Source organism: Callithrix jacchus, chromosome 2 (genome assembly GCF_049354715.1).
Source record: "Callithrix jacchus isolate 240 chromosome 2, calJac240_pri, whole genome shotgun sequence".
NCBI lineage: Eukaryota > Metazoa > Chordata > Mammalia > Primates > Cebidae > Callithrix > Callithrix jacchus.
The window spans coordinates 35,625,502-35,639,201 of record NC_133503.1 but is presented as its reverse complement, the minus strand read 5'-3'; the positions used below and the strand labels follow the sequence as shown (position 1 = coordinate 35,639,201).

The 13,700-nt window shown below is 40.2% G+C and overlaps 1 protein-coding gene across 1 annotated transcript in view; it reads left to right on the top strand.

The window, feature by feature from the left end:
* Nucleotides 1-13,700, top strand: part of SPOCK1 (SPARC (osteonectin), cwcv and kazal like domains proteoglycan 1) — a 533,103-nt gene that overhangs the window by 226,438 nt on the left and 292,965 nt on the right. Inside the window, exon 3 of the mRNA XM_035292114.3 lies at nucleotides 7,641-7,686. Within this exon, the coding sequence (XP_035148005.3) occupies nucleotides 7,641-7,686 (46 nt within the window). The remainder of the gene's footprint in view (nucleotides 1-7,640; nucleotides 7,687-13,700) is intronic.

The window sequence follows — 13,700 nt, the reverse complement described above, 5'->3', positions numbered from 1 at the left end:
TGAGACTAATAAAATTACATACATTTAAATATTTCATAATTGTTTTTTCCAGTTGCAATTGGTCTCCCTTCACTTGGGCCTGATTGGGAAGATTCAAATACGCAAGAATTGCCTTAATGAAATTTAAAACATGTCCACAAAGACTAATGTTTCCCTCAGTGTTCCTGGGACATCCCACTACCATAAACCTCAGGAAATGGATGTGATGGAGTGTGTACCTTTTATTTGTTCTGTAGGCCAGATATCATACCAGGCACTTTGCATCATTGTTGCAAGTCATTATGACCATCCTTCAAGGTAGGTGCAAGTGGTCTTGTTTTATGGATAAGGAAGTGGGGAAGCTGAGTAGATTGTGCAAGGCCACATAGCTGGTGAATGCGGGAGCCAGAATTTGATCCCGCGTCTGCTTCAGAGCCTGCCCTGTTGACAGTATCTTCTCTGCCTTTAACTCCCTGGTGCTGACCTATTCTTTCTCTCCTAGACACTGAAAAGGCTTCTCTTGGCTAGCCCAATTTGATAATTTTGCTAATAAAGTCAAGGTTGTGGATGGTTTTGAGTCTCAGGAGACAGCACATGTCTTGGCCAGAATACAAATGGAGCATCATATGCCAGTTCATATCCCCAGAAGGAAAACCCAAACGCAGAGCATATTTTTGGGGAAGAAACCTCAGACTCAGTTTTTTTTTTTCCCCTTGGGAAAAGCACAAGCCAGTGGGTTACTTCCCTCCACGCCAGCTTGAGTGGACTGACCAACACAGACAGAAAGTCCCCAAGAAGAAGGAGACACCACCACTCTTTGTGGTGGTGATGATCCTTTAATCAGCCAGAGGGGCAATGACAGTGCTATTCATTTTACATATTTCCTGGGAATATAAATCCATCTTTCTCAGGTTTGAGGACCCCTCAAGCTATTTTGAAACTGCAAGGCAAAGGAATTTCTTTGTAGAAATGTAGAACGTGTGTTACTCCTGGCCTCGGATGTCATCCTGGGGTTTTTCTTGAATTTCTCCCTTTGGACCAACGTCAAAGGCGATTACTCATTTGAAATTCTTGTGGACGGCAATCAAGGCTGAGTGTTTGGATTTAATCACGAGTTTGCTAGCTGTTCTGCGGTAATGACATAGATCACTAGAGCACTGGCAGATTTCTTCCCACTTCAGTTATTCTACCCCATAACCTCATGTCCTTTCCCATGAACTTAGTGAATTGTTGGGACCTTTTCAAAGGAATGATGGTAGGTGACTTAAGAGAGAATATCTGGGTGACCTTTCTAATGTTATGATAATTTGAAAATTTGTTGCAATTATCAAAAATGTATACATTTCTTCCTATTGTTTGATGTGATTCTTTTATTTTTTCTCATTTGTAATGCTTTCGTACTCAGGAAGTTGAGGTAGGTTTTTGATTTTTCAACTGTATGTAGACATAGCATCAAAATAGTTGCCAAATAAAATGTAAATTTCATTCTAAATCTTAAATCTCAGTAGTAAATATTTGTTTTAGTTCAGTGAACCAGTACCACACACGTTTATTTTTCATTGGTATATCCAAGGGATGCAATTTATCAAATGCATATAAACAGTCCATTTGCTGCTTTATCTTTTCTCATTAGTTACAGTACAAGTATGATTGTCAGTTATTATCTGTGTTTTACTGGTGGGTTATTTATTGAAAGAGCAGAGCAAGTGACATTGTTATTTTCTGAATCATTTTGTCTAAGACCTGCAGGACTTTAAACCAAATGTCAGACCAATTTATCAAAGAATTGCTCTATTCAGGATGAAAGTGATTTAGAGTGTGTGTATAAACATACACCCACCTGTACTTACACACACCAGTAATAGTTATGGGAATTTCACAGAGATACAGAGATGTTAATAAAACTGGAACTGGTTACTTATATTTGATGTAATTTAGCAAGGATTTACTGCATGCTTTTAAGTGACATCTTAGGGGATGTGCAGGTCAGTAAGACCCCTCTCTGCTCAGAAGCAGCGTAGACCCATGTGTGTGTGCATGGGTGATTTGTGCACACAGAAATGTATTAATGCAGACAGCTCCCAGTCCCTGTTGTACGGGGTTCTCAGGTGGTAAATATGGATGGAAGGCTGAGGAGCCTCAAGTCACTGCCCAAGCTGGGCCACTTCATTCAGAAGGATTCTCACTGGGGCTCCTCACCAGAGATGGGGAGGAGATAGCAAATTATTTGCCCAGATATGTGAATGAAAACAGCTCAGAGGTAGTGTAGTTGTGAGTGAAGCTAGCTCTTTTCTCAATAAATGGAGTGTTTTGTACCTTATAATAGTTTGATTAGCAGAGATTTCAGTTGCACACAAAGTTACAGGCTAATGGATGCATTTACATAATGGTCTGGAAATTTCACTTTTCTGGTGACTTCTGTTATTATTTTGGGGACATTTCTCCCACCCACCAATTAGACCTTCTTCCTATTCCCCCAGTCAAGTGTCAAGATAAACAGAACCAGTTTGCACTGAATCCCCTTGAGAGCTGTTTGGCTGCAGTCCCTTCATTGATCTCTTTCTAAAGGTTGCAGTTTTGGTAAAGTGGGGTCTGCCTCCATCAGGGAGCTACAAACTCAATTCTGATCCACTTAGCCTTGCAGCGAAGTGCTTCTCTGTTTTGTGTGCATCTGCAATCGGCCCACAGACAACTCCAAAGTGACTGCCTGCCCTCCTTTTAATTTGCTTCCTTCTGTTTATGTCTCTGTTGCTCCCTCCTGGTCAAGACAAATGAGGCTCCCATTTATTTTCTAGGATAGTAATTTGTATTAATATTATTTCAGGTAATCATCAGATGAAACGCAGGGTTCAAACAGCTTAGCTAAAATATGTATGAAGGAGAAATGATCTGTTTCATGTGAACTAAACGTGTTTGATCTGTAGCATCTGAAGCTGTAGTATGTAATAAATTACCTCATCATCTTCATAATTGGGTGCCAAGGCAATTGGGTTTCCATTTGGTTCTTCCGCCCCATCTTTTCCTCAGAGTCAGCTTTGACATTCCTTGGAGATTAAATAGGCACCTCTTGAAAGGCAAATCCCTGGGGAATATTTGAGCTAAATTGCATCAGTCATTTTGGGGCTATGATGTAGTAAAAGAAAATTCAGGTTCTTATTTAAAATGAGCTGGAACCATAGACCTTGCAGTTTGTTATGATCATCCATGATGAAGAGACTTAATCACCCGAATTATAGCAGGAAGATTTTGGCATCATTTCATGTTAAGCAGACTTAAATATTTTATTGAAAGATGCATTTTAGAGTGGAATGCTCTTGGCATATTTATAGGTATGAAAAACATATAGTAATATAACAAATATACTCTTTACTTATATATATATAATGTGTATATATAAAACATTATTTTATTTTCCATCAATGCTTATCAGAACGGAATACCTCTAAAGTATTAATAGGTAAATTCCTCTGCACCAGCCATCAAGTGCCAGTAATTTAACAGGATTCAATACTATGTTTGTGGAATATTTAATAAGTGAGATAAATGGAAAAATACAGTTTTATCTATGTTGATCAGCTGTAGAAAATAAAACGATAACTGGAGGCTTAGTTGCTTCTAGTCTCTGATTCTTCCTCTCCCACTAACACCAGCCCTCCTCCCCCATCCCAGACATGGATGATTTGTCGCTTACTATGATCTTTATGTTGACTTTCTTTTTTCGGACAGTCTCACTCTGTCTCACCCAGGCTGGAGTGCAGTGGCTTGATCTTGGCTCACTGCAGCCTCTGCCTCCCAGGTTCAAGTGATTCTCCTGTCCCAGCCTATCTGGAAGTTGGGACTACATGCATGTGCCCCTACACCCAGCTAATTTTGTATTTTTAGTAGAGACAGGGTTTCACCATGTTGGCCAGGCTGGTCACGAACTCCTGACCTCAGGTGAGCCAACCACCTCAGCCTCCCAAAGTGCTGAGATTACAGGTGTGAGCCACTGTACCTGGCCTATCGACTTTACGTGAGAGTTTCTGCTGTCCTAGAATACTGCATGACTATAGACCTAAGTCAATATGGTTAAGTTTGAGCCTCTGTTTACATTTATAGGTTCTTTCAGATTTTAACAACCCCTTAAAAAAGGGTAGAATAATAGTCATTTATTAAATGCTACAGTGAAATGGAATCAGTCTTTCCTCATATGGGTCAGTTAGAATTTACAGCAAAACTGTTCTCTGCCCTGTCCAGAAGAGTCCTGACATAATTATACTCTTCAGTGTAGCCCAAAAAATACACATGTAGTAAACACTGCCATCCTTCATTCCTCAACCTGTAGCATGCATTAATGGGACTTGATAAATGACTGTATTTAGATACACATCTTTCTGTTTGGGTTTATGTTTTAAAAATTAACTGTTGCTGGGTCCTTGCAAGTCTTTAAAAAAGCTTTATCATTAGATGATAAAATTGCCACTCAAGAGTCTAATTCAGACAGATATGCCTTGCCTGATAAGTTTGATCTATCCAATATGTCTTTTACCACAGTTTGAATTTTAACAAGCCATGACTTTATTGGGGCAGAGGGAAGGTCAGGGGCAAGGGCTGTTAATGTCCCACACTCTGTTAGTTTCAGGGCTTAAGTCTGGGGCCCTGCAGCACTGGGATAGTGTGGGGGCAGACACACTACTTCCCAGGGTAGAAATGATAAAATTATTGACAGCATAGTGAGTCATGGGTCTGTTTGTTTTAGGACAATGTAAAATAGATAATATATGTTTTCATTTAGATAGAAAATAAGATTTTTTTTAAAAAAGCCTGGTTGTGCTACCTGAGTCTTAGGCCCTGGAGAAATGCCCAGGCCTGGCATTGGTAGGTGTTGGTTCAGGACCATTGACAGTTATCCTTTATGTCCTTTGAGCACCCCAGTCATTAAGTGGGACTCACAGAAGAACACATTTTCAGGAGGCGAAGTTCTAGAAGAGACATTGTTTTTCTAGACATTGTCTTTTCTCTTTGGCTTTCTCCACTTGAGTTTGGCCTGTGCCTCACCGGAATTGTCCCAGATGCAGAGTGACTTAATGGATGCAGCCCCGCCTGCTTGTACTCACCGTGTGTGGAAGCCCTTGAACCTAGCTAGGACAGTGTGCAAGCACGGTCATGTACGCTCCGTGCTTATTCCCTGACCTGGACTGCAGCAGTGGCTGCTCAGAGCCCCTTCCCCCATGCTCAGTGACCATCCCCGAGGTGGGCTGTGGTGCCTAGAATCCTTCACATACGTTCATGATCTTGGCCCCTGATGTGAGGTTTCCTCCCTCAGCTGCAGCCGAAGCAGTGACACCTAAGGTTTTATCAGCTCTGGCTCATTGGTTTTTGCTTTGGCAATCCACTTTCCTAAGGCAGGGCAAAAGCAATCAGATCCAGAGAATCATTTTTCTTCCCTGCTTGGCCTGGCTGGGCAAGTGGTTGAAGGACTTATTTTGCATAATGAGTTTTCACTCAAGGTGTACTTTCACATTTTGGCAGCAATTAGGCAGTATTGTTACATTTGCAATGAGTTTTAAATATTCTAATGCAGATAGCTACTTTTGGAGGCCTTATACTTAAAACTGTGATTTTCCCTAGGAAATATGTAAAAATGGCAATTACAGTTAACCTGAAAAAGTGACAAAAGTCCAGACAAATGTTTCAAATTCCATCCAAGTTATAAAGAGTTATAAAGTATGTTGAAATCATTAGGGAATATCCAGTTCTTGAGACTTGCTGAAACCTTTCTTTGACATCAAAGAGAATGTGGCCTGTGAAATTAAAATTAAAGGAACTTGTCTTTGGTTCCAGCCCTTCCCTGTTGGACATACAGCCTAAACTTCCAAGGGCTTTCTGTATTAGAACAGCATGTTCAAGTAGAAGATATTTCACAAGATTCCACATTGCCATTAGACGTGATGCCATCTTCTGTATGTGGAGAGAGCACTGATAAACCACAGTTGGAAGGATGAACGGTTTGATCCTTTTTTTCTCCGCTGGTGGGAATGAGTTCATCTTCAGTTATCTCTTCCTCTGCCCTTGAGAATAGCAGAATATGTTGGTAACATGGTTGTCTAAGGCTAAGAACATTTTGGTCATCAAACCTAGAAATTGGGTGCTAAATTTCCTATCTACTATTCAACCTTTACCTTAAAATCATTTAACAGTGGCTGCTGAGTTTCTGACAGCACAGTTGCAAAAGTTTGAGATTGTATTTAGAATTATAAATGGGGAGGGAGATTACAGATAATTTTCTCAGTGATATTTCGTAGTATAGCACTCAAAGACTTCCTACCCAGATAGGTGAGAAGACCTGTTATTCTATAAAATTAAAGCTAGAGCAAAGTGGGCAATTCTTTGAAACTAAAAGTAATTTAGTGCCGAATCCTCAGGTTCCAGAGGAAGCAGTTTATTTCCTAATGCGTTAGAAGATGGAATCACTGGCCAAGAAACAATGTGTTCTGATTTTACTCTAAATCTAGTTTCCTAAAATCTATTTAAGGGCTTAGGTGAACTCAGCAAAGATACAATAAAGCTACATAATTGAATGACACTGAGGCCGATAAAATTCACAGGAGATTGTGTCAGAGATAAACTGTGTCAGAAGACAGCATGGACAATAATTTAAACTAATTGTGCACTTTGATGTAAATTAGCTTTTCCAGAAGAGATGTTGAGGCTTCATTTTGGACAGCTTTCTGAAACTGCAGCATGCAGATTGCCTGCCGAAAACACATATAGCAAAGAAATTGAATATTAACTAAAAAGGGACAAATCCTTAAAGATGGTATGGGGATAATGTGCATGGGTGACCCCTGTTCAACTTGCAAACTGTTCAGTTTTGCTGACAGAGTGGGTGTGCCGGGAAACAACGGGGTCAAAGAGTGCTGACGGGGAGAATGAAGGGAGTAGACAGTGGCTGTTTGGAAGGAAAGGGTTATTAGGAGTGGGGAAGAAGTTAATATCGCTATGAAGAAGTAATTGAGATCCTTGCAATTTCAAAGCAATGAAGTTTCTAGCCTCAGAGTGTAAACTGATGCAACCCAAATGCAAGAAAGACATGGTTATGAAGAGACCAGATTGACCAGCCTTTGTTTTTTCATCTTTCCATACCCAGAACAAATGGTATTAAGCTAAATGTACGCCTTTGGTTAATTCTAACATTGAAAGGCCATCTCTTTTTACGTTTTGTGAGTATTGAAAAACTGGAAGTGGGCACCACAGGATGCATGTCTCTATGTAAAAGAAATGTTGACAGTTGAATTATCAGCTGTTACAAACACAGAGGCTTAATCATAACTGAGAGCAGCAAGGCATCACCTACAGTATAATTGATAACAAATACACCTTGCACTTAAAAGGCATCTGGCTTTATATGTCAAACCAAGAAGAGCAGTGCTGTTGCCTTACTGGGATGAAATGTTTTTACTGTTCTCAGGATTTAATACATACAGCTTGAAAGACAGGAATTTGAAAAGTAAATTGATATTTTTTTATTGCATATTAATGCCTGTTTTGGGAAAAATGTCTAAGCTTTCAGTGTTTTCCTTTGTGTTTTGGGAGGTGAAAAGAAAGGCAGGTTTTTACACAGTTAGGTGAGAAGCTTCTTGAACTCTGATCTTTGTTTTCTATTTTTTTTCCTTATATAGGATGATTATTTCAGAAACTGGAATCCCAACAAGCCCTTTGACCAAGGTAATGGATGCAATATTTCTTGCTGTATAGTCTGTGGTAAATGTGGTTTCATTGTTTTCCTTCCTTGCTGAGTTAATGTTCCCACAAAGGCCAGCCAGCTGTGTTATTTTATTGACTTTGGGGACTGAATCGACTGGGGTGGTAGAAATTATTTTATCCAATTGGTAATTTGTCTGAGGTTATGTCTAGAACTGATTTAAATAATTTCTCTTAATTGACTTGATCAGCATAATCGTTGATTGGTACATGGTGAAACCCCGTCTCTACTAAAAATACAAAAAATTAGCTGGGCATGGTGGCGCGTGCCTGTAATCCCAGCTACTCAGGAGGCTGAGGCAGGAGAATTGCCTGAACCCAGGAGGCGGAGGTTGTGGTGAGCCGAGATCACGCCATTGGACTCAAGCCTAGGTAACAAGAGCAAAACTCCATCTCAATTAAAAAAAAAAAGTGAAATTTGATTATCAAATTAACATGGTGAATTGTGGGGCTGAATGCAGTGCTTTCATTCATGGAGCTGACTTTGCCTGGAGATGCTTCCCTAATTCACATGAGCCATAAACATGAAACTTTCTTTCTAGAAAAAGGTTAATCTTGGGAGACTTTCAAGGGCACTGCTCTTTCATTTGTTAAGTAACTTCTTCATGGTTTCTAAATGGAAGCCTGTTTCAGAGTCAGTTCAGTGACTATGTGGGTTTAAGCATGACCCACAGAAGACTTTCTTCACCTCCATCCCCCAGCAAGCATCAAACCAGTCTCATGATAGCTGTTGTAAATCACTAGCAGCGTCCTCCTGTGAGTTATTTAAGACACAATGAGGACCTACCATGAATCATATCCCTTCCCCCATTGTTCCATGTGTGCTACTGTTGAAAATGATGGTAGATTGCACTTCGTGTGTGTATGCAATTAATGCCAAAACGCAGTGAAACAGTATTACCTACCACATCTCAAAGCATTCGTGCTTCTGATAATCAGCTTCATGAGTATTCTATGTGATCATATTGGTCAATTTGATATGAAGAAATTGAAGGAGGCCGTGACATGTAATGTGGAAGAAGGTGCTCCTTTCTGTCCTCTGCTCTGTCAGTTTAATGGGTCACTACCTCTGGACTCTGATTTTCTCATAAGCAAAAATAGTATTAAAGTTTCCATATATACATTTATCATATGCCTTGAAATAATGTAACATTTTGTTCATTCATGCATATATGCATTCATTCTCAAACATATATTGAACTTTCGCTGTATGTACAAGCACCAAGCCAGGTACTGGGGATAGAGCAAAAATGCCGTGGTGCCTACCTACAGGAGCTCAGAGTGGGGAGTAGGGAGATAAATCAGTCAGTAGCTGCAGTGGGATCTGTTAATGGCTGTGATGCAGGTGTGTTCATGGAAGCATGTGAATCTATAGATGGAGAACTGTATATGTATGTGTAAAGGGCAAAGTGTCCAGCAAAACTTTCCTTCAGAGGCTCTGTCTGGACTATACACATCTTAGTAGCCTTAGAGTGGTAAAGAAATTACTCCTTTACAGTTCTAACAATGACTGAATCATCACAGTGTTTCACTCAAAAGCATATGAAGACGTTTGTCATTTGGTTTAGAAATGTTCTATTAAAAGTGTTCAAAAATTTTAAAACTTTTTAAGAGTATAAAACTTTATCTATGACGAATACTGGTAGTTAAAGAGAAACCAATTCCCTGTCTGTGCCTGATGAACAAAACCTTCTGAAAACAACCTTACCAGGCTTTTGCTTGCAAAGGCAACTCAACTCACGGTCTCTGTGAACTGATTCTTTTTAGCCAAGAACTAGAAATAGGTTCTTGTGTAATAAGGATCAAATGTTGCCTAAATAAGTGTCAAAATTACTCTTTCCCAAAGCTTGCAAACCAATACACACACTCTCCCAAGGGAAGACATTTTTACTTTTACTAATGCACATTGGAGAAGGAATATATCAAGGTAGGTGTCATTTGCCACTTAGGATATAAATGATAGCTTCCCTTGGTTTGGGAGTTAACACCAAAATTTTGAGAACCACAAAAACACAGCCTTTAAATCTGTGTAGGTAAACAGTCCAAACTCTCTCCTAGGAATGATGGCAGCTATATCCAGCAGAGCCCCATCCTGTTCCCTCTTTTTCTAGCTCTGCAGGCTTGAAAACTGGGTCTGCTCAAATTAATCCTCCCAGAAAACTTTATGACTTTATGGGATATAATTAAGGACCTTAGCTGAGTAGCCCCACTTTGTACCTCAGGGGTAGCTGCTGTTGGCTATTTATATACAGAACCACGGGGAGCGCAGGCAGAGCTGAGAATAGCCTTCACTTAAAATATCAGCCCCAGCAGATGTCATCAATTACGTTGTGTGCGGCTCAATAAAAATGGGAGGTTACTCTATCAGCACTGACACCACTTCATGAAATATAAACCACAGGCATGGAAGACACAGAGCATTTCATCTTCCAGAAAATAGGAGGATTACTGAACTCCAGTGGAAGTTGTCAGCCAAAGAGAGGAGTCATTTCCTCTCCTGAGCTGAAAAAAGAATCAAACATAGTTAAAATAGTTTTGTGGTTGGGGGAAAGTTTTAGTTTGTAGAAATAGAACTTGTTGAAGAGTGTCTTCAGAGTTTCAGATGACAAATATGGTTTAGGATGAGGATGGAAAGGACTTCATGATGGAAGTGGGTGTGGAGTAGGCTTGGAATATAGAGGGAGAGGAGGAGAAGGAAGGCCCAGCATAGGGAATTCTGGTAATAGTGTAGTCAGAAAGGCAGATTTGAAAAGGGTTGAGGGAATATTCCATACCAATCTGCCGAGTTTGAATTTTGTTTTCTTGGCAGTGGGGTGCCATAGAAAGTCTTTGAGCAGGGGAGTGACATGATGAGGTCAGTATTTTAGAAGATTTGGTTGGTGACTCAACAGCTATAATTAGGAACTCAAAACATCCTTGCTAAATGATGTCACTCCCATAGGTAACTTCAAAGCATCATTCGTTGCCTTGGATACCTGGGCTCTGGCTGTCACCGGTGGTCCAGCTTATTAATTCAGCTCTCCAGCTAGCTTGACCTCTGAAATGTCCATGCACCCAAGCACCTTCTGGTTGTCATGTTGGTAGGGTGAATAGTTAGAAGGCTCAAAGTATTCAAGAAATAGTTACTTAGCTGTAATTTCTCTCTCTGCTTAAAGATACTTACTGAACCTTGAACAACAGGGCTTCATGGAGTGAGTGCTATCATCATGTAATTGACTCTAAGGCAGTCAGAAGAAAAGTATCCCACCTGGGGCTCTCCAATGATGAGACTCAGAATGTCTTTAACTTGTTGTCTTCAAGTGAATCGTTAATGCTTCTGTCAGTGGAGTAAAATGGCCATCAACATCAGACTTTTCTGAGATTAGGGTAAAGTCGTAAATAGTATACCCTTTTGTCTTATAATGATCTAATGCCAAATCTCACAGAAAGGATGGACAGGAATTCAGAATTGAAGGCAATGGTTTACTCAGGTGAGAAATTTCCCTTGTGCGGTCCACAAAGAAAGACGCCCTGCAGAGAGAGTTGGGCAGGCTGCACAGTTGGAGAGAGCCATGGGCCAGTGCAAATGGGTTTCTTACTTGCATAGTCAGGAGAAATGAGGGCCCCTGGATGGAACTTCAGAGGGCTGGCTGAGAGCACTCTGAGGTGATTCCAGAGTTTTTGGTTGCCTCTGCCACTTTTCCCTGCCAGCATCTTCCCTTAACTGGCCCCTGACAAACCCGGGAGCACATATGAGGTTAGTGCTTCTCAATGGGGACCTATGTCAGCAAGATGCTTCCCCAAGAAAACCATTCATCGTCTAATAAGGGACACACATATACCCTCATCTCTTGGAGATTCACAGTGCTCATTATCAACTTAAAAGCTCTGAGGAGTGTTGCAGTAAAGAAACATTTAACATACCATTTTCCATATCTGCTTGTGACCATGTTTTCAACTTTTTTCTGCTACACGCCTATCAGGTACTCAGAGGAGGTAATGTATTTGGCAGGATACACTTTGGTAAGTGCAGTCTGGGATCTTAGGGTTTGAAGTCAGATTCTCCAGGTTTAGAATTTGACTCTGTCAGTTACTAGCTGTGTGATCCTGGGCACATAGCTTAACTTCTCTGATTCTAAGCCATTGTATCTGGAAATAGCAATAATGATAAGTACTTTCAACAATAGCACTGAGAAGATGAAATGAGTTAATATGCCTGGCATGTAGGAAGTGCCTAAAAAGTGATCAGGAAGTCATTGATTGTTTTCATTCTCTTCCTATTTAGTAGCCTCTCCTAGTGGCTTTCTTCCCATTCCATTCTGGCTTTATTCCCTTCTTCTTTTCTGGTGGCCTTCCAAATTGTGATACTCTGAAGCTCTCGGAGCTACAATGACACTGGCTTGTCTTACCTAGTGCTGGGTCATCAGAGTGCCCACCAGATCCCCATTATTGGAGCTGAAGAGGTTCAGGCTCTTAATGTGTTCATTCTTTCTTTCATTTCATAAGGAGTTACCAAATACCTGATGTTTAAGTGCACTGAACTATATAATAGGGATGACGCTAAGGACGACCTCTCTTGGGGGGCACTCCCAGTTATCAGTCCTAAGAGACATCCATCCAAGGACCTGTTGGAGGAGGGAAGTGAGAAGAGTTGGTCTGGGTAGCAGGGAAATCCTTAATATGTCAAGTGTTTATACAGGTGACACAGGTCAGTTTAAGGTGACTTTTTTTGCTACACCTTGGCCTTATGTAGTCTGTGCCTTTCGTATGTGGACTAGGCTCCCTGATGCTGTACATCCAATACTTGCTGGTAGCAATTACCTTCAATGCAAAGAATAAGGATGTTGTCACAAAGATTGTATTTTATGCCTTCAAGTAAGATGTCTTGATGAGGGTCTGGAGGGGAATGAAATAATTTATTGAACCACAAAGCTGTTGTAAGAATAAAATAAAGGTAATGCTTTGGGGATTCATTGAACAGGGGATGAACATATAGCAAAGTGAATTCTAACAAGATGTTTCAAAGCTTCCTGACTAGACATTTTAGAAGAAGAAAATGTAAACTTCTTTTTGGTACTTTTGATGAACAAAAGGGTTTTTTTGTGCACTGGAGGACTGGGAAGGTAATTTATGTATATAACCACTATACTATTTTAGAATGCAATTCTGATTACATGAAGATGTCTCAAAGTGATGGAACTAACAGGTTCTCTGCTGGAGCCATGGTGCACTCAGGAAAAAACCCACCAATTTATTTGGCAATGAAGTTCCACTTGATGAGACAAATCACTCTAGGACAAATGGCAGAAGAGGTTTAGCATGGAACTTTACTGAGACAAGTGGGTTCCTTTAACGTGGAGTAAATGAATGTTTTAGATAAAGTGTATAGACATAGGCTTTAAAGATAATGCTTTTTATTCTGGAGTGGATACTAATCATTATTCCAGAGCAGACTGGCTACAGCTAAACCTCAGATGATACTGGAGATTTTCAAAGCAGCATATGAACTTGTAGAAATTGATCTCCAGATAAAAATAAAGCTCAGAGAGTCAGGAGCCCCTTTCACTCATGCTGTTCTCTTGAATAGAGAAAAGAAAGACCTCGCCCTTTGACTTCCAGTCTATTATACCAAGATTCTGACAAGCTCAAATTCTGACCAAAACCCTGAATGCTTTTAAGGCAAAAATTCTAAAATCTAAAAGGAGGGAGTTCTCGTGTTCCAGCTGTATTTCTGGAACCAGAGTCCAGTGGATTATTACAGCATTTGTGTTTTGCCAAGGTCTTAAAGGGTTCCTGGGGAGTCAAGATTGCTTATTTCTAAAAATCTATTGAAGGGGAGTTTTCTTTCTCTAGATTAATCTGAAAATTTACATAATAGGCTTAATAGAAATCTTAAGTCCCCATAGCTTTCTTCTTAATGTGGAGTTTAGCCTCGCCCCAAACGAGCCTCTGATTAGCATTTATAGGGCCTTGAAAATTTTTCAGTTTTTTAAGAACTT